Source organism: Lissotriton vulgaris, chromosome 7 (assembly GCF_964263255.1).
Source record: "Lissotriton vulgaris chromosome 7, aLisVul1.2, whole genome shotgun sequence".
Lineage (NCBI taxonomy): Eukaryota > Metazoa > Chordata > Amphibia > Caudata > Salamandridae > Lissotriton > Lissotriton vulgaris.
This window is the reverse complement of record NC_141695.1, coordinates 1300449568-1300471900: the sequence shown is the minus strand read 5'-3', so window position 1 is coordinate 1300471900 and position 22333 is coordinate 1300449568. Positions and strand designations below refer to the sequence as shown.

The 22333-nt window shown below is 40.4% G+C and overlaps 1 protein-coding gene across 1 annotated transcript in view; it reads right to left on the bottom strand.

Annotated features, from left to right (window-relative positions):
- Nucleotides 1-22333, bottom strand: part of LOC147703538 (integrin alpha-M-like) — a 509428-nt gene that overhangs the window by 23991 nt on the left and 463104 nt on the right. The window contains exons 25-26 of the mRNA XM_086931904.1: nucleotides 21782-21889; nucleotides 16215-16298 (exon numbers count right to left, since the gene is read on the bottom strand). Of these exons, the coding sequence (XP_086788030.1) occupies nucleotides 16215-16298; nucleotides 21782-21889 (192 nt within the window). The remainder of the gene's footprint in view (nucleotides 1-16214; nucleotides 16299-21781; nucleotides 21890-22333) is intronic.

The following is a 22333-nucleotide window of genomic DNA, read 5'->3' as shown; positions in this document are numbered from 1 at the left end:
TCAACGTGTGTGGCTCCTTTTTCTGAGGCAACTCTTTCTTTATATATATATATATATATATATATATATATATATATATATATATATATATATATATATATATATATATATATATATATATTACCTACTGGCGGTCGCCAGTAGGTATATATAGTTAGGATTTTTTCTCTATGGGATTTTTGAAAATTCTATGTCTAATAACTTTGGCGTTTGTGGACGGAATTGGCTGGAATTTTCAGGAAAATGGAACATTTTGTTTATGAGCAGCCCCTGACAATTTGGCGGGGTTTCATCAAGGGGGGGCCGAGAAAAAAGGGGGGTCCCAAAACGCGATTTTCCCATGTTAATTTCCATAGGGCGGTTGGCCTCACTTTTAGCTCGAACGGCTGAATGGATTTGCACGAAACTTGGCAAAATTGTAGGGACTGTGAGCCCGATGTGCCTTTGCTAGGTCTCAATATATGTGCTCCAGTGGATTTTGAGTAATTTAGGTTCAAAAAAAGATATATATCTTGGCGGAGCCTAACCACACATCTGATCTGATTGGCTGTCAGCACTTCATCCAAGAAGTGTCGGCAGCCATATTGGGACCAATATACATGATAGCACCTCATTAAAAAGCATTGTAGTTAATAGAGGGTTTTAGGACTTAAGTTACATTATAAATCATTTGTTGATGGTACCATACTCGTTTTAGGAATTGTGGTGGGTTCTAAGGTGCTTTTACCATGTGAAAAAACCTTCTGCTGTGATATCATGAATATTGTTTGAAAGAAAACTAATATCTCATGATTTTCCCACAGCGGTTTGGAAGGGGATCTATAAGCTAAACTGAAAGCATATTTTCTGTAAATTCACATTATCTTTCTCAGTCATGTGAAAATGAAGTCTGACATTCTCAGTAAAACATGTACATCCAACAAGGACAGAGACTGTCAGTTGATTCCTTTGTGTTCTACTGCAGCCTCCTAGAGTGTTCTAAAGAACAACTAGAGCGCTAACAGTCCTACTTATTACAAAGGTATGGCACACCTGAAGCCATCTTGATTGGAATAAAGTGGTAACTCTTAAAACATTTAATTTAAAAAGAAACAACATGAGGGGGTATATTTTGCCATAGAAAGTATGATTAGTGCTGCAGAATGAAAAATGAGGGCACATTTTGAGTGACTTCTCAAATCCTTTTCTATTTCATTAAAACATTCTGACATGCAGTCTCCCAAAATGGCCACCAGAGACAAAAGAGCCCATATGTAGCCCAAATATCACCCAGATGTAGCCCAAGTATAGCCCAATGACAGAATGTCCCAGAGTGTTCTAAAGAACAACTAGAGCGCTAACAGTCCTACTTATTACAAAGGTATGGCACACCTGAAGCCATCTTGATTGGAATAAAGTGGTAACTCTTAAAACATTTAATTTAAAAAGAAACAACATGAGGGGGTATATTTTGCCATAGAAAGTATGATTAGTGCTGCAGAATGAAAAATTAGGGCACATTTTGAGTGACTTCTCAAATCCTTTTCTATTTCATTAAAACATTCTGACATGCAGTCTCCCAAAATGGCCACCAGAGACAAAAGAGCCCAAATGTAGCCCAAATATCACCCAGATGTAGCCCAAGTATAGCCCAATGACAGAATGTCCCAGAGTGTTCTAAGGAACAACTAGAGCGCTAACAGTCCTACTTATTACAAAGGTATAGCACACCTGGAGCCATCGTGATGGGAATAAAGTGGTAACTCTTAAAACATTTAATTTAAAAAGGAACAAAATGAGGGGGTATATTATGCAATAGAAGGTATTATTAGTGCTGCAGAAAGAAAAATTAGGGCACATTTTGAGTGACTTCTCAAACCCTCTTCAATTTCATTAAAAAATTCTGACATACAGTCTCCCAAGATGGCCACCAGAGACAAAAGAGCCTAAATGTAGCCCAAATATCACCCAGATGTACCCCAAGTATAGCCCAATGACAGAATGTCCCAGAGTGTTCTAAAGAACAACTAGAGCGCTAACAGTCTTACTTATGACAAAAGTATGGCACACCAGAAGCCATCTTGATTGGAATGAAGTGGTAAGTCTAAAAAGACTCAATTTAAAAAGGAACAGCATGAGGGGGTTAATTTTGCCATAGAAAGTATGATTAGTGCTTCAGAAAGAAAAATTAGGGATCATTTTGAGTGACTTCTCAAATCCTCTTCTATTTCATTAAAAAAATTCTGACATGCAGACTGAAACATGCACTTTGAATACCAGCAGCAGACGTCCCTGATGAGCAGTAGCTTTACTACAGTGATCTAATGTGCAACTAGAGTGCTAACATTCAGAATTTATGGCAAATGTGTGACACATATGAATGCCTTCTTGATGGAACCAAAGTAAACAAGCATTGAAAATGCAATAGATCTCGCCCTCGTTTAAGTTAAAGCCATTCTGTTTGTAATGAGGTGGCTTTTTACCTTTGCTTTTATTAGTGTTTTTTCAACTTTCATGTAAATAACATGCATCTGTATGCATATAAGTATATGTATGCATGCATTTATGTTTGTATTTATATAGATATACAGATGATATATGTTTATATATGTATGTATATATATATATATTCACTGAAAAAACCATAGGCTATAGACCATATATAGTTAGGAATTAGCATTTACAAAACCATGAAAATTCACTGAAAAAACCATAGGTTATAGACCATATATAGTTAGGAATTAGCATTTACAAAACCTTGAAAATTCACTGAAAAAACCATAGGTTATAGACCATATATAGTTAGGAATTCGCATTTACAAAACCTTATTTTACTCACACAAAACCATTGAAATTCCATATATAGTTAGTTGCACTAACTATATATCGCGCACCCGCAATCCACTGCTGATGATGTCACATATTACATCATTCATGACATGGTCAGTGACATCACTGATGACATCACTGATGACATCTCAAATGACATCACTGATGACATCACTGATGACAACATCCAGTGACTGTATGTTTCTGTAAAGTTAAAATATGTCTTACATATTGAAGAATGAGTGGATGTATAAGTGTCTGGATGAAGGATTTAGTAGGTGCATGACTGACTGTATGAGTGAGTGATTAAATGTGTCTCACTGAGTGCATGGGTTAGTGACTAAACCTGTCTTAATTTGTGCATCATTATATCTGTTGTTCTGTAAACTATTGCATGTGTTGATAAGTAGCTATATGAGTAACTATATGGGTTATTGATTGGTTGCCCAAGTATTTGTATGGGAGACTGAGTGTGTGTGTGGGTGGCTGGGAGGTGTATGACTCTGTGCATAGATGTGTGAGCAGTTGATTCACTAGATGTATGGTTTCAAAAGTGCATGTGGAAACAGCTGTATGGGCGGTTGACTGTGTGCATGAGTGTATTGGTGAGTAAATGGATATCTCAGTGCTACATGTCAAAGTAAGTACATATGTAAAACACAGTACATGTGAGAGTTGACATATATAAATAACTGTGCATAAGAGCCAGTGAATGTGTGAGTGGCTGTATGGATCATTGTGAACTTGTATCAGGGATTGTATAAGAGAGTAAATATGTGTTAGTATATGTTTGAATAAGTAAAGTTTGTATAACTGTATAGTTGAGGAAATGGAGGTGTGATTGATTCTTTGCATGACTGACTAGGTGTGTGAGTAACTCCATGGATGAGTGACAGTCTGTGAGTGTCTGTTTACACTGATTGTATCTAAGGTTATATTAGAGTCTGAAGAGGTTCATCGTATTATCACATGAATGATATAATTAGTGATGTGATCAGTAATGTCAAATGAGATGTCATCAGTGATGTCATCAGTGATGTCATTTGAGATGTCATCAGTGATGTCATTTGAGATGTCATCAGTGATGTCATCAGTGATGTCACTGACCATGTCATGAATGATGTAATATGTGACATCATCAGCAGTGGATTGCGGGTGCGCGATATATAGTTAGTGCAACTAACTATATATGGAATTTCAATGGTTTTGTGTGAGTAAAATAAGGTTTTGTAAATGCGAATTCCTAACTATATATGGTCTATAACCTATGGTTTTTTCAGTGAATATATATATATATATAGATATATATATATATATATATATATATATATTTATTTATTTATATATATTTATATATTTATTCAAAGTCTTTCCTCACAGAAAGGAGTCGAGGCGCACACACTGCAGGAAAGGAAACGTCCTTTAATTACACCGATTAGAACCACTCCATTGTCCTTTTTCCTGATGCATTTCGGCCACATCGGCCTTCTTCGGAGGGAGGAGGGAGGGAGGGTTTTTCAACATCCATTCGCCTTCAGAAACGCACGCAGGCTCTTCATAGTGCTTCCATGATTACCCTCAGGTGGGTGCTTTTTTCGAACTTGCCTGAAGAGCATGCCGGTCGTTGTAGTGCGTTCACTGGCTGATAATTCAAAATGAATGTAAGGTGATTCCTGTGTCCCTCTGAGTACTATTTTCGAGTTGTCATGGGGCCCATTCCAAGGTCAGGTCCCTGGTGGCTACCGCTGCCCCGCTTAGGTTTACACCGTCTGTCGAATTGGTCCCGTGTGTGGGCAGAGCCGGCGCGCTTTGCTGGGGGTGCGTTTCCTCTCGGCCAGGACCCAGGCCGTGTTAATTTATTCAAAGTCTTTCCTCACAGAAAGGAGTCGAGGCGCACACACTGCAGGAAAGGAAACGTCCTTTAATTACACCGATTAGAACCACTCCATTGTCCTGTTTCCTGATGCATTTCGGCCGCATCGGCCTTCTTCAGAGGGAGGAGGGAGGGAGGGTTTTTCAACATCCATTCGCCTTCAGAAACGCACGCAGGCTCTTCATAGTGCTTCCATGATTACCCTCAGGTGGGTGCTTTTTTCGAACTTGCCTGAAGAGCATGCCGGTCGTTGTAGTGCGTTCACTGGCTGATAATTCAAAATTAAGGTAAGGTGATTCCTGTGTCCCCTTGAGTACTATTTTCGAGTTGTCATGGGGCCCATTCCAAGGTCAGGTCCCTGGTGGCTACCGCTGCCCCGCTTAGGTTTACACCGTCTGTCGAATTGGTCCCGTGTGTGGGCAGAGCCAGCGCGCTTTGCTGGGGGTGCGTTTCCTCTCGGCCAGGACCCAGGCCGTGTTAATTTATTCAAAGTCTTTCCTCACAGAAAGGAGTCGAGGCGCACACACTGCAGGAAAGGAAACGTCCTTTAATTACACTGATTAGAACCACTCCATTGTCCTGTTTCCTGATGTATTTATATATATATATGTAGTATATTGCCTCGTGTGCCCCTGCGGCCTACGTTATTTCGGAAGAACCATTCATCCAGCCAAGATCAGGATTTTGGAGCACATGAGAGCAATAGCGAAGGGTGATGCGGCATACCCGTTCGCACGTCATTTCGACAAAGTACATCACTGTAACAGAGATTTATTGAGCTATTTCTGTCTGGACCAGGTTCCATTGAATCCCTGGGGAGGTGACAGGGTCCTTAGATTGAGGAGATTGGAGTCCAGGTTTATAGTGGACCTTTCAAACAAAGGTACCACTGGGCCTCAACAGTAGTGAGGAGTTAGCCATACATTTAGGAGGATGAGAATCTTGGCATGTGGCACGATCTTTTAATGTATATGGCAGTGTAAATTTGAAAAGTAGTATATTTGTAAATAGGACATCTATATATCTATTGGATCATGAACCTTCTTCTTTTCTTCCTCCATTTTCGTTTTTTGGATGATGTAAATGTATATAAAGTAAGCCCATCAAGATAATTAAGTGGAACCTGCAACGTATTAGTGGAATGGGAGGTAGCCCATACAGGGCTAGATTGATTTGAGTACAGAGCGCGGAATAGCCCATCTGTGGGCATTATTATTGGTGTATAATAATACTATTATTATTTACCTTTACAAAGTATGTATTTTGTTTATGGGATGTTTCCCACAGTTGTGCTCTGTTTATATCTTATGTTCAATTAGGAATTTTAAGATGGCGTCTCATTTGCAAGCAGAATTGTAAATAGCCAGTCCGTTTTCTATGTTGTTGCAGGCAATGTAATGTTTAAAAACATGGCAGCCAGACGCTTCGGTAAACATCGAGAAAGGTTGGTACCGAAACACGTCTGTTGGTTGTGCGAGTTTTCTGTGAAAACTAAACAACAGAAACGTCCCCAGGAGTGCTTTTCTTCTTTACATGTGATCGTGGTTTTAGAAGGCATACTGGGAGTAATATTCTGAGGTCGGTGATTAAAGAAGTTAACACGCACCTGTGTGTGGCGTTTTCATTGCTGGGCAATGTTGTGATGAATTTTAGCAGTTAGCCTATACCGCGAAACCGCGAAAACACCCTGCTGTGACTCTGCAGATCCAGCAATTTGTACTACAAATTCGCATTGGGAACGGTGAGGTTTGTGTCGCCTGACAAAATATGGACAACAAGGGAGTTTCTTCTGATCCCCATCATCCCACTGGGGTAACAATGTGAACATTATTTGGGGCAAGCGCAGCAACCACTGGGCAAAACACGAAGGAACTTCAAGTCCCAGGATGCAAGTATAGACACGCCCATTGTGGCGGGACTATGGAGTACAATTATCAGGTGTTCCTTCGTATGACTGCTCCTGCTTCTGTTCTTCCATGCCCGAGAACAAGGACACACGCTGTCTGAAATGCGTAGGGCGCATTTGGATTTAATTTGGCTGTGGTGACGAAGCCTGCAACTTTGTGATTGGTGATTAAAGAAGTTAACACTCACCTGTGTGTGGCGTTTTTATTGCTGGGCAATGTTTGTTGTGATGAATATATATATATATATTCACTGAAAAAAACATAGGTTATAGACCATATATAGTTAGGAATCAGCATTTACAAATCCTTGAAAATTCACTGAAAAAACCATAGGTTATAGACCATATATAGTTAGGAATTAGCATTTACAAAACCTTAATTTACTCGCACAAAACCATAGAAATTCGCATATATAGTTAATTGCAATAACTATATATCGCGCACCCGCAATCCACTGCTGATGATGTCACATATTACATCATTCATGACATGGTTAGTGACATCACTGATGACATCACTGATGACGTCATCCAGTGACTGTATGATTCTGTAAAGTTAAAATATGTCTTACATATTGAAGAATGAGTGGATGTATAAGTGTCTGGATGAAGGATTTAGTAGGTGCATGACTGACTGTATGAGTGAGTGATTAAATGTGTCTCACTGAGTGCATGGGTTAGTGACTAAACTGTCTTAATTTGTGCATCATTATATCTGTTTTTCTGTAAACTGCTGCATGTGTTGATAAGTAGCTATATGAGTAACTATATGGGTTATTGATTGGTTGCCCACGTATTTGTATGGGAGAGTGAGTGTGTGTGTGTGGGTGTCTGGGAGGTGTGTGACTCTGTGCATAGATGTGTGAGCAGTTGATTCACTAGATGTATAGGTTCAAAACTGCATGTGGAAACAGCTGTATGGGTGGTTGACTGTGTGCATGAGTGTATTGGTGAGTGAATGGATATCTCAGTGCTACATGTCAAAGTAAGTACATATGTAAAACACAGTACATGTGAGAGTTCACATATATAAATTACTGTGTATAAGAGCTAGTGAATGTGTGAGTGGCTGCATGGATCATTGAAAACTTGTATCAGTGATTGTATAAGAGAGTAAATATGTGTTAGAATATGTTTGAATAAGTAAGGTGTGTATAACTGTATAGTTGAGCAAATGGAGGTGTGATTGATTCTTTGCATGACTGACTAGGTGTGTGAGTAACTCCATGGATGAGTGACAGTATGTGAGTGTCTGTTTACACTGAGTGTATCTAAGGTTATATTAGAGTCTGAAGAGGTTCATCGTATTATCACATGAATGATGTCATCAGTGATGTGATCAGTAATGTCAAATGAGATGTCATCAGTGATGTTATCAGTGATATCATTTGAGATGTCATCAGTGATGTCATTTGAGATGTCATCAGTGATGTCATCAGTGATGTCATTTGAGATGTCATCAGTGATGTCATCAGTGATGTCACTGACCATGTCATGAATGATGTAATATGTGACATCATCAGCAGTGGATTGCGGGTGGGCGATATATAGTTATTGCAATTAACTATATATGCGAATTTCTATGGTTTTGTGTGAGTAAATTAAGGTTTTGTAAATGCTAATTCCTAACTATATATGGTCTATAACCTATGGTTTTTTCAGTGAATATATATATATATACGTGACACGTGATCAAGGGCTTACGGGCTTGAAACGCGTTGTGTTTGGGTCACTAAAATAAAATACTGCCCACTTGAAAAAGCTCCGGAGGTCTGCGTCTCTTTCCTCGCCTGACTGCCGCTGGGAGAACTCAGGAAGTGGTTTGAGGGTTTCCAGATATATATATATATATATATATATATATATATATATATATATATATATATATATATATATATATATATATATATATATATATATATATATATATATATATATATATATATGAAGAAAGCAGACTCCCAACTGCTGTGATCGCAGTATTGGCGAGCGCGGACCTCAGGAAATCTCCTCAATCCTCAGTCAAACAAATAGATAAGCCAGACACCAACGCTGTAAGTTGAAGCAGTGCATTTAATAAGCAGTAAAATGTGCAGAGCAAGTGCCCTCCATGACGCGTTTCGCCCCGCGAACGGGGCTTGGTCACATGACGCGCCAGGAGTGGGCGGTGGATTAAATACAATTTAAAAGCCCAAACACCTAAAGAAACAGGTTGTAAGGGTAAAATAACGACATTAATTGGCAATGTAATATGCGAGATGTTCTATACATACACAAACAACTTCCACAAATCAATGGAACGTTCGCAACAAAATCAGAGCATAGTGCTCATAGGTGACTACAAATCATATAACATAATTACTTTAAGGAAAAGTTGCAAATTATCCACAAAGGAAATCAAATCATTAAATCACTGTACAAATACAAAAGAAGTGAGATAATTTTCCTTAAAGATATGTAAATTCATCATATTCTTCGCCATCATCAACAGTTCATCTCACGTTGCCAATATATACAAGTCAAAATGAATTTAGACCAAAAGAAATTCTTCAAGATGTTATATACAAGGGGACACATAGGGCGGCAAAGACTTCCATTCATGGAAGTTTGACACAAAGCACACTTCAGAATTCTTGACTATAATAAGCCCAGCTGTTATTTCATTTTAAGAATATCTGAAAAAACTAAAAAGAACTGCAAACAACACTCCCTCTTCCAAGATAACCAAAATTACATATTTCATAAAATGAATCAAAGAAAAACATACTGAAAATTATAGGTAATGGTGCAATTCATCAAAAGCATTCAAACCATTAGGGGACCTGGTATCAAGCAGGGCAATGAAATAGGCCTCTCTTTGTCGGAGAAGTCTCTCTCGATCACCCCCCCTAACTGGATTAGCCACAGAACACAACAAGGTGTAAGTCAGATCTTTCAATTTCTTGTCATGAACAGATTTAAAATGGCGAGCCACCGGGTAATTCATGTCCGAATTCACTATTGCCCGGATGTGTTGTAAGATACGTTGATTTGCTTGCAACTTTGTGCTCCCTATGTATGATAATGCGCATGTGCAGGTTAGTTTGTATACAACGAAATCACTGCGACATGTCAAGTGTTCCCTGATTGGTATAGGTCGATTACTGAATGCAGATGTATATTCAGTGCTATTGACTGCAAATGTGCAGGCACGACATGAAGTGCATCTGAAGAAACCAGGTTTATGAAACCAAGGTGGTTTAGATTGGATTTCTGGTTGTGCACGGTCCAGGGAATCTTTCATAGAGGGAGCCCTCCTAAAAGTTATTGCAGGAGATTTAGGCAAAAAGGGAGCTAGAATCACATCGGTTAAGACAATCGGCCATTCAGATCTAATAATCTGGCTGAGCTTGGAGCTTTGAGCACAAAAAGTGGTGATGAATCTAGCAGTTGTGGATCTATTAACATCAATGTCAACTGTTATCTTAGGTGTCAGCAGTGATTCCCGTGTACGTATTGACACTGAATTAAGAGCCCTATCTAAGACTGCTTTTTTGTAACCCCTACGAAGGAATCTATCTCTAGATTCTGTAAGACATTGGTCAGTGACAACTGGATCACTACAAATGCGCTTGATCCTGATAAATTCACCCAGGGGTATGCTGTTGATCGTGTGGCGGGGGTGAGCACTACGGGCATGTAAGATGGAATTGCCCGCAGTGCTCTTCCTGAATAACTTGGATTGAATTTTGTTATCCTCAATATAAACTACCACATCCAAAAATTCAGCAGATGTCTCGGTGATTGTGGCAGTGAATTTGAGGTTTCTGGTGTTCACATTGATCTCATTAACAAATTCAGCAGCCAAGGTTTGCGATCCTTTCCAGACGATAAAAATATCGTCTATGAACCGCCAATATGCCAGCAAATGAGGAAGCCAGTGAGCATGGGTGCCGCCGAGCACATGCTCCTCCCACCAGCCAACATGCAAGCATGAGTAACTGGGGGAGAAACATGAACCCATTGCCACCCCACGCTCCTGGTGATATATCTCCCTACCGAATTGGAAATAGTTGTTATGAAGGCATATGCGTATCATATCCAATAACATTTGGTTGTGTTCCCTCATGATTGCCTCACGGGAATCCAAAAAGTACTGGACTGCTTCCAAACCCTGATGGTGATTAATGCTAGTATACAGTGATTCAATGTCCATCACCAGAAAACATAAATCAGGACCCCAAGTGATACAACTCAACTTCCCCAAAAAATCAGTAGTGTCTTTCAAAAAGGAAGGGAGAGAACTCATGTGGGGCTGTAAAAAGAAGTCAACATACTTAGAAATATTCTCGTTCATGCTTCCCTGTGCCGAAATAATAGGACGACCCGGAACTGGGGTAGTGCATTTGTGTATTTTAGGCAACAAATAAAACAAAGGCGTGATAGGGTGCAAAACATTTAAGAATTTAGATTCTTCTTTGGTTAGAAGACCATTTTTGGACCAGGTGTTAATGTCCTTTCTTGTTCTAGCATGACTGTTCTGCATCACAAATTTAGTTGATTTAGAATAACATAGGGGGTCATTTAACTGACGATTCGCTTCTGTCACATAGTCCTCTTTCGACCAAAGAACTGTATTTCCCCCTTTGTCCGCACTTTTCACAATTATCTGGTTGTTGCCTTGGATTTTTTTCACCAGTTTGGTGTATTGGGAATTGTTGTAGTCGCACTGTTTTTTCTTTCCCAATATATTTATGTTTAAAGTTTTGAGCTCCGTGGTGACCCTATCGCTGAATACATCAACAGCGTCTTTCGGCATCAGGGGCATGAACGTAGACTTTCCCCGAAATTCTGTGGGTGGTGAGCGGTTCACTGTGACAACCTGACTGACTGTAGGTTCCTCTTGTGAGCTGTCTTCATGAGCCAGAGAAATGAGGGTTTGTAGCCCCTGCAAGTTCCTGACTGAAAGAGCCGTAGTTGTTAAAGGATCAGCTTGTTGTTTCGTGTCCCCTGGTTTCTCAGGATGTAAAAGGAAATATTTCTGTAACTTGATTTTCCTTATAAATTTGAATACATCAATTCTTGCCTGCACATAAGAGAAGTTATTCGGTGGGCAATACGAGAGACCTAAGGATAAAAGTTGCTCTTCTGCTTTAGTCAATACAAAGTCAGTCAGATTAATCACGGTATTATCTTGGTTTTCAATTACTTGTTCCAATTCCTGCGCGTTTTGCCCCTCCCTCCACCGCTTTTTGGCAGCTCTTTTTCTTCGCCGACGTTTTTGGCTGCTGGTTTGCCTGCTTGGGGAGGGTTGGACCGTGGGCGCAGGGAATACCTCCGGTCCTCGCTCACAAAATTCAGTTCATCAATTACTGTGAAGGATGTTGGAACATTTGATCCAGTGTCGATAGACAGCGTACTATCTTCGGATCCAGTGAAAGAGGAAACAGATGCATTGTCCTCACCTACACCGGCAGTGGCAGCCATTTGTGCAGTAGAACCAGGAGCAGCACTTGATTTATGCTGAAGAGACATAGCCTTTCTCTTATAAGAGTCGTACTTACGAGAGAAGGTGAAAATGCGCCCTGTGGCGTAGTCCTGTTTGTCCCTTGCGAACTTATGAATTTTGCGCTCTTGAATAGTCTGTTCCAGTCTTGCTAGACGTAGATCTATTTCCTTCCTGGTAGCAGTGATTAAATCCGTTTCACCAGTGGCTTCCAGTAAGTTGTTGATTCTATCAATTTCCAACAGTAACGCTTCTCTGTCTGTGTGGGCGTATTTTATCAGGATTTCTAGCATCTTTTTTGATGATTCTAGGCTGTTGTCTGCCCATTCCTGAAGCATTTTGGGGTTTGGGTTTTCGTAGGTAGGAACAATCAAAATTCTCAAACCACGAGGAACTCGGTTAGCCTCAACATACTTCTCCAGTGACTTCTTTTCCCACCACTTTGATAATTCACTTCTAAGCAGTTTTTCTAGCGTCTTTAATAGTTCTTTGGTATTGCTGTTAGTGCTTGCAATACGAGTCTCTTGGGCGGTTTCTTTGGAAGTGGTCGGCAAATTGCCATAAAGAGCCTCTGCCGCTGACTCCCTACTCCTCAGCGCCTCCGTGGAAAACATAATTATCTGCAAGGTTATTTCGCGGTCAAAGCAATATGCCGCGTATACTGCTAGCTGGCTTCAATGAAAGGAGAGATGGCCCCAACCCGCTAAAAGTTCAGTCTTTCCGAATAGGTAAACAAACGCACCACTGGTGCCCTACCAGTTTCCACTTCCAAACCACGGAAAGTCCTCCGACCTCCCAGGTTGCGAAGCTCCTCGCCGGAACGGGACACCAGGAACGCGTTGATCAATACCAGAATCTCCTGGATAGCGGGGGGCACAGCAAGAACTACTGAACACAGTGAAAGTTCCAAACGCCGACGGCGTAGTCGGATTGCAAACGCTGTGCCTCTCAACAGGGGCGGGTCCACGAAACCGGAAGCAATCCACTCCCGGTGTAATGAATGAAGAAAGCAGACTCCCAACTGCTGTGATCGCAGTATTGGCGAGCGCGGACCTCAGGAAATCTCCTCAATCCTCAGTCAAACAAATAGATAAGCCAGACACCAACGCTGTAAGTTGAAGCAGTGCATTTAATAAGCAGTAAAATGTGCAGAGCAAGTGCCCTCCATGACGCGTTTCGCCCCGCGAACGGGGCTTGGTCACATGACGCGCCAGGAGTGGGCGGTGGATTAAATACAATTTAAAAGCCCAAACACCTAAAGAAACAGGTTGTAAGGGTAAAATAACGACATTAATTGGCAATGTAATATGCGAGATGTTCTATACATACACAAACAACTTCCACAAATCAATGGAACGTTCGCAACACATAAAATATGTCTTACATATTGAAGAATGAGTGGATGTATAAGTGTCTGGATGAAGGATTTAGTAGGTGCATGACTGACTGTATGAGTGAGTGATTAAATGTGTCTCACTGAGTGCATGGGTTAGTGACTAAACTGTCTTAATTTGTGCATCATTATATCTGTTTTTCTGTAAACTGCTGCATGTGTTGATAAGTAGCTATATGAGTAACTATATGGGTTATTGATTGGTTGCCCACGTATTTGTATGGGAGAGTGAGTGTGTGTGTGTGGGTGTCTGGGAGGTGTGTGACTCTGTGCATAGATGTGTGAGCAGTTGATTCACTAGATGTATAGGTTCAAAACTGCATGTGGAAACAGCTGTATGGGTGGTTGACTGTGTGCATGAGTGTATTGGTGAGTGAATGGATATCTCAGTGCTACATGTCAAAGTAAGTACATATGTAAAACACAGTACATGTGAGAGTTCACATATATAAATTACTGTGTATAAGAGCTAGTGAATGTGTGAGTGGCTGCATGGATCATTGAAAACTTGTATCAGTGATTGTATAAGAGAGTAAATATGTGTTAGAATATGTTTGAATAAGTAAGGTGTGTATAACTGTATAGTTGAGCAAATGGAGGTGTGATTGATTCTTTGCATGACTGACTAGGTGTGTGAGTAACTCCATGGATGAGTGACAGTATGTGAGTGTCTGTTTACACTGAGTGTATCTAAGGTTATATTAGAGTCTGAAGAGGTTCATCGTATTATCACATGAATGATGTCATCAGTGATGTGATCAGTAATGTCAAATGAGATGTCATCAGTGATGTTATCAGTGATATCATTTGAGATGTCATCAGTGATGTCATTTGAGATGTCATCAGTGATGTCATCAGTGATGTCATTTGAGATGTCATCAGTGATGTCATCAGTGATGTCACTGACCATGTCATGAATGATGTAATATGTGACATCATCAGCAGTGGATTGCGGGTGGGCGATATATAGTTATTGCAATTAACTATATATGCGAATTTCTATGGTTTTGTGTGAGTAAATTAAGGTTTTGTAAATGCTAATTCCTAACTATATATGGTCTATAACCTATGGTTTTTTCAGTGAATATATATATATATACGTGACACGTGATCAAGGGCTTACGGGCTTGAAACGCGTTGTGTTTGGGTCACTAAAATAAAATACTGCCCACTTGAAAAAGCTCCGGAGGTCTGCGTCTCTTTCCTCGCCTGACTGCCGCTGGGAGAACTCAGGAAGTGGTTTGAGGGTTTCCAGATATATATATATATATATATATATATATATATATATATATATATATATATATATATATATATATATATATATATATATATATATATATATATATATATATATATATATATATATATATATATATTCAAGGGACGTAGATGTGGAGTTAAGAATAGTATATCTATACTTACCGATTTGCATTTACTGCCTTGATATTTTGCCCCTCAATATTTTTGGCACAATATTCTTTCCACAGAATATTTTTCTTTCTGATAATCTGTCAGTAATCTGCCCTGTGGTAGGATGGTTATTCAAAATGCCAGGTCTTCAGCTTCTTGTAGAATTCAAGAAGAGAGGAGGAAGCTCTGAAGGGGAGTGGGAGGCCTGTCAATGCTTAAGGAGTGATGTAAGAGAATGCCTGTCCTTCCGATCTTTTTTGTGCATGTGTGGGATGTGTATGAGTCCTGCAGAGTGGAGGTATCTGGGTGGTTGATAGAAGGAGATGTGGCTATTCAGTTAAGTGGTGCCTAAAGATTGCAGTGCTTCGAATGTGTGTGAAGAGAGTTTTAAATAAGCATGTTTGGGAGCTCCTTACGGTGATGTGTCATGGGAGAGTTCTGTGATGGAGGTTGTGGATGAGTCTGGTTGCTGAGTTCAGGATGGTTTATCGTTATTTTGGGAGCTGCTTTGTGATGTTATTTTCTAATCTCATATCGCCTAGTAGACTTGTGGCCTTATTTATGCCTTCCCAGGCAACCCACGATCCTGCCGGGAGGCTGGAGGTCCACTCCGGCAGAGGTCTAGCCTTTGGAATGTAGAACTCTATGCCTACTTATCCCACTGGTACAAAGCGCGGTGCCATCACAGGGTCTCCATCCAAAGCGGAGAAATTTGCCAAGCGGGTGCCATGTTTAAGTGCCAACTCTGCAAAGTGAAAAGGTCCCAGGGTGCATGGAGCTATTTCTCTGTGGGAGCTATTTAAAATTTTCTCTCAATGGTTCCATCATATGGACTGACATGAGCTTGGAAAATGGGCTATGGTCACACCGCCCTCAATCAGGGACAACCAACTCTGTGACCCAGCTGTCCGAGTGGCGGGCAGACTGCTAAAACAAGGATTACTGATGGTAGAGCCAGCCGAGGCTCCACAATGGTTTCCCAATGGTTTCACCCTACACAGAATAGAGCATGGAAACCACAAATCTAGCAGGGTAGGACACCCCCCTGTTTAAGGCCTTCTTAACACTCCATCTAAACCCTGCAAAAAGGCACTTCATGTACAAAATAGGTTTTTCCCCAAAAACTCAGTATCAGAGGGACACTCTGTGATTATAAAAATGATAATCAGTTAGTCATTCACAAAATCGCAAAGGTAGGAAATGCCACCTGGGTTTGCATGTGAGCATTTTATGAACATCGCAGGAAAAGATCCCCTTCTCCTGAGCCTCCCTTTGATATTCTACCTGCAAAGGACACTTCTCAGCCTTTATGTGTGTGAGGAACAATCATGCTTACCAGAATAGGACGAGTCTTCATCTTCTCTGCAAAATCTGGAACACCTGGAGTTTCTCCAACAGCTTTACACATAACTGACTCATTCTGTGGAAAGTAATGACAGAAGTAAGAATTTGTCCCAGCGAAACACTTACAATGTCAGTGATCTGGAAGTACAATGCATGATCAAGGGTATACTGACCTGAAAAACTCTGGGTGCTCTAAATGTATACTAATTAGCTTTTCTAGTATTGCGGTAGATTTATCAAGCAAGAACACGTTCCTCATGGGTAGCTGAGCAGTTTCCTTCTTGATTGAGTCCCAACCTGCAGCAGGGGTCTAAGTGTGCCTTAATATGGAAGGGTAGAACGTTTTTATGTGTGCTATAAGAGGCAAGGCTTAGCCAAGAAACAAATTTAGTTTAAAGGCGCAACAAATTCAGGGCAAGACCAGCCTTTAATCCTTAAGGCATAGTTTTGTACTGGAAGGGGTACCCTCCAGTACCAATCCTTTTCTTCGGAGAACACACAGACCATTGCCCTATGGAGCAAGGGTATGTGCATTAGTGCATGGCTCCCCAAAAATGCACTAGTACATGGGGGAGAAAAACAGCACCATATCACCAGACATTTCCCTACTGGACTGGAGCCCCTAGAGGCTCATGCTTAGCACCCGGAGTTGCTCCTTGTGCCTCTTTCACTTTTCCCAGCTTCCCAAGGTTAATTGTAGCAGCAGTGGAGGAATCAAGCGAGAGAGAAAGAGAGGGAGGACAGGGAATGGTAAAGAGAAAATCACCAGAAGGGGAGAAGAGAGAGATGAGAGATGGGGAGAGGGGGAATGGATGGAAAAAGAGACATTACAGTAGATGAAGGGAGCGGGTCTGGTTTGAATATTTTTGACAGGGCTGCTATGGTTCCCAAGTTCAGCCCTGTGCAAACGTTTTACAGACTAGTAGTCACATAAAGGAGAGAGCACCTGGCTTTGGAAACTACTTGCTGGTTAATTTGGGGGAGTGAGTAGCGACTGGTTTGAAACATGAGTATAGCATACCAGGGACAGTCTTCATGTCTGATAATTTTTTAAAAGCAGGGGTTGGAGAATCTTAAAAACAGCATGATGGGCTGGGCTTCATTGGAATGATGTTATAGGGCCAGATGTAGGTAAATAGTATTTACCGATTCGAAAATACCGAATTTTACCGATTCGGTATTTTCGAATCGGTAAATGCTATGTAGCAAAATATTCGGTAAAAATTACCGAATCGTTAAGATTCGGTATTTACCGAATCGGTATTTACCGATTCGGTAATTGCCATTCATTCCTATGGGCCTGGAGGCCCATAGGAATGAATGTCAATTACTGAATCGGTAAATACCGATTCGGTAAAAGGGGGAAAACATTGAAGGGTGGCTGGGTGTCACTTTGACACCCTGTTGCACCACTCAATTGTGTATGGGTGCACATGTGGCACAATGTATGTCTACAACATGGCACTGAAGGAATTTGCATTAAAATGCTTTTTTGGGGTTTTCATTACTTACCACCAACTTGTAGTTGGTGGTAAATAACGAACCCTAACATGAGATAAGCACTCATTTAAGTGCTCCCTACATTAGGAATTCGGCAATTTACCAAATCGGTATTTAAGAATTCGGTAATTTACCGATTCCTTAAATTACCGATTCAGTAAATTACCGAATCCTTAATTTAGGCCCCCACATCAGAAAAGCCTATTACCGGTCGGTAACGGCCGAAATTCGTTAATTTCGGCCGTTACCGACCGGTAATAGGCTTCCTACATCTGGCCCTTAGTTCCTAATAGTACCTTTGAGAAAGAATTACTTCATTTTTGCTTATTTTTGATGATCAATTCCTAAGATTCTGATAGGTAAACAGTGAAATCAATAAGCGTAGGTACTGGGGGTTCATGCATTTGTGTTCTATGTGGCTGGAGGTTCAATGTAATTTTCAAAGAACGAATTCTGTTTTTCTTGTTGTCCTTTCATATCTGGTTCCTTTGTCTGATTCGAGATTTGAACTAGGCCTGTGCAAACACGTGCAAGAGGCATTTTCTGCCTGAACCAGTCTCCTGTTGGTATTTTGTGTAACTTTGTGCCTTTTTTTTTAATTTCAGGAGAGAATCTGGCAATCCATGTTTTCTGCCACTCATGCAATTTTGCATAACTTTCAGAAAATTTCTCACACCCATAGTTGCAACATCTCTATGTTATCTGTGTTCCATATGTTGTGCGAAGTTAACTGAGATGTCATGCACGAAGATGGTGTTTCATAATTTGTTTTCGATTATTAGCTACTGATGTGCTGTGGCAAAGGCCTTGTTGCTTTGGTGGTCACAGGCTTGGTTATAGGAAAGCCTGCTAAGCTGTCTATTTTGCAGCAGTGTACATCAGACTGGAAATATGTTTTCGTTTTTATCTTTCTCCTGCTATTGGCTATAACCTTTACATGGTAGAGACAGAATTAAACCACTTCAAGAATTTAATACAGCAGGTCTTATTCTTGGTAATTCAACAGTAAGTCAGACCAGGAGTAAGACACAACAACTCATAAAAAAGCTTTCAATATCGGATCAAGAATGCCTTATCCCATGCCAATATTTTCCATTGCCAGTGGATGGTTTAACTAGAAGCATATCTTGCCAGGTTTCCAGGGTTAGCTTTTTGAATTGTTGTTGCACCGGATATGATGTTAGTATGTTAGTGGGTCTGCTCTATTTATGCTGGTAGATATGTTTTTCTTATTGATGAGACTGACTCCATGTTTGGGCTCAGTCCTAATGAGACTGGCCTAAAGTTATCTACAGGACACTTAATGTGTGGGTGTTGGGAGGCATCAATCTCATGGAACTCATTTAAGGGGTGCCAGGGGCAATATCATTGAGAGGAACACAGTGGTGACTCAGAATTCCTTATTTGATGACCATTTTTCGTTATACAAATATTGAATAATGTTATATTAATCCCTAATAGTATAAGAAAAAAAATGGAGCACACATAGCTGTAACAGGACCTTCGGTGGCAGCTGTGGTAAGTAAACATGTTTTAAATGTATGTTGTGTATGTGCTTGGGGTGAGAGTGTGTTTATGTGAGAGAGAATGCATGTATGTGTAGGCTGGTGTATGTGACTGAAAGTGAATGAGGATCAGTGACAAGTAGTGAGTGAGATTGTGTGAGATTTACTATTCTTTGACACAAAGCCACAATGCACCAAAGTAGCTGTCTGCTGCCTCGAACCAAATGGAGAGAAAAAAAGAAAGTGTTATATCAACTAATGTATGGTGCAGTTTCTCTCCCCCATGTGCTAGTGAAACCCTTGGGAGCCAATGCACATACCCTTGGCCCATAGTTCAGGTGTGTGTGCTCTCCGAAGCATAGGTTTTGTACTGGAAGGTGCCCGTTCCAGTGCAAAACTATGCTTTACGGATTTCCCCACTTTGTATATATGTTGCACAATACAACACACATGTAAAGTTGGAAAAACAGGAAGAAAAATTAAACCACTTCTCCTCGTTAAGCCTGGCTGAAGGAGGAGTAAAGGTTTGATGCAAATTCATGTCTTGCAATGGTTGTAGATAGGGATTTGAATCAAACTCAATGGGTGGTTGCATGAGAATGCCGATGCACCACCCAAGGAATGCTCCCTTGATGCAAAGTATGCAAAGAAGCGCATAGCACAACTGTTTATTGCTTTGGACTGGATTGCAATACAACCAAGTCCTGACTTGAGTTGGATAGTAAATATCATTGCAAAACTTTGTGTTTTCATCTCAAATGTGACACAAACCCAGTGCAAAGCAGTAGTAAGCCTTGCCCTGAGTGTCAGGAAGTACGAGTGTGTGAAATTAGGAGGGAATGCAAGTCAGTGAGTGAGAATGAATACAAATTAGTTTAAGGGGTTGTAAGATAGTGTGAATGAGAGAATGAGTAAGAGTGAGCGGATGTGAGTATTAGCAAGAATGTAATGTGATGATTACTAGTTTGTCGCTGGCCCTGGCATACTGAAGGTAGTTATTGTCTTATAGAGACACCCAGGACCAAATACTGGTGCTTGCATACTGATGTAATATTTAGCACAACAGACACCTGTGACAAAATAAGGCACTGGCATACTTCGGCTAGCCTTTGGCATTAAGGGCACTGTGGTTAAAATACTGCTACTAGCATACTAGAGGTAATTCATGGCACATAGAGGATCGTAGAAAAATACTGGAAACATTGAGGAACGTCTTGGCATGTGGACCACAATGGAAACATGCTACTGCTAGCACTATGGAGGTAATTCTTGGCATAAAGGTGCATATGGGAGGGTAGCAGCAATACGGAAGTAATTTTGATCACCTATTGTATATGGACAGCATAAATTGCAAAATGATGGCACAGTCATAGTTGATGTAATTTTTTAAATAAGGGAGTACCCATACAATATGGGGCCCCCTATGATGAAGTCCTGGCCCTAGCATAACATAGGTAATTTATGATGTATACATCAGCTCCTGTGGAACAATTGGTTTTTATTGGAGTGTCACGCCATAAAAGTATTTTAATATTTAACCCATTCAGCTGCTCTGGCATTTTAGAAAATGTATGAAAAAATTGTGCATTAAAGAATTGTGCATTCTTTTAAAACATTTCTTGGGTGGGGGGACTCTGTAGAAGCGTCTTGTTTACTTGTTTTGCTCAAGCATTACAATTCAGGGCAAGTATTATGCCTCAGAACTTTCAAAGATCAAGGGCCTGATTCACAAATGTAAACTTAAGCTTTCGTGTAAGGTTACGATTGTTTATTATTCACAAAGTTATTTTACTAGAGGTTTCTTTAGGACTGTGGAGTCTCCACTCATAGAAAAGCAGGACATTTTATGTGTTATGCTGCTATATTAATCATGCAGTTATTATGGAACGTCATCAGTCTCAATTATTGGGATGTAAAAGTCATATAACATGCACGCTAGGCAAAAAGTAGGGTCAAGGGTCATAATACGTCAGTTCCTGTGATGTCATTGAGGTCAAACAGTATGTGATCTCACTGTCACTACCCCAGGCATTTTGGTTAATTAACGCCCCTGATCAGTTTGTGTTGCTTTGAGATAGTTGTGGAGGGCTCGCCAGTGGTTGCTGGGACATGGCTTTATCACGTTGACTTCATCTATTATAAGGGAGAGTTGTTTCCATCACTCAAACACAAAAGGCAGAAGGCCCATTCTGGTGCCCGACCAACAATTTCATACATACATCAACAATGGGTATTATATTGTCAGGCTGTAGCAAAAAGCTATGGTTTGTGAAACCCAAATCATATGTCAATACTGAGTGACACTGTTCTTCTCTGAAAATAGCAAATTAAGCAAGTCACCAGTCTCAGTAACTAGCCTTTTCAATAGGAGTAATTTGTTCTAATTTGTTGTGCCCATAAACATCTTTTCTAACTTCTTTTAACTATTTTACATTTTTTTTATCAATATGTTGTAATATTGTCCTTTTACACAGTGACAGTATGTTTATTGAATGCAAATCGTGGTCTATATCTGATAGCATGCCCCACACCTCTCATTAACACACATCAGTACCTTCCACAGGAGAACGTCTTCGGTCTTCCAGACCTGGGCAGTTCCAAGCTCCACTGGGTACTGCAGGGTGACTATGACAGGGAGATCTCGCTGACCTAAATTATTTACCTAAAAGACAAAATAGATGTTGCGGCCTATGATGTAGGGTGACCAACTGGCATGGTTGCAAATTCAGGACGGTAAGTGTAAAAATTCAGGACAAAGGGTCAAAATTCAGGGCGAAAATTCAGTACATAAGGTCAAAATTCAGGACAAATCTTCGGAACAAAAGGTACGTTTTAGAGACACATCAGAGGAAGTTGTGCGATACTATAAATGTAAGTAAATAGACACCCACTTAAGTACAAGTTATATTAGGTTGAGACAATTGTGCACTTCATGGTTTTTCAGTATGCGCACAGCTTTGAGCAACTGTTCAGGTCTTTTTGAGGTATTTCATATGATAATAATCTATTTATATGTTTACTGCACTGGTTTGTCCAGTCTGATAGTTTGTTTACAACTCATGGTCGTGAGCAGACATGTATGGTGAGAGAAGTGCTCTGGAAGATC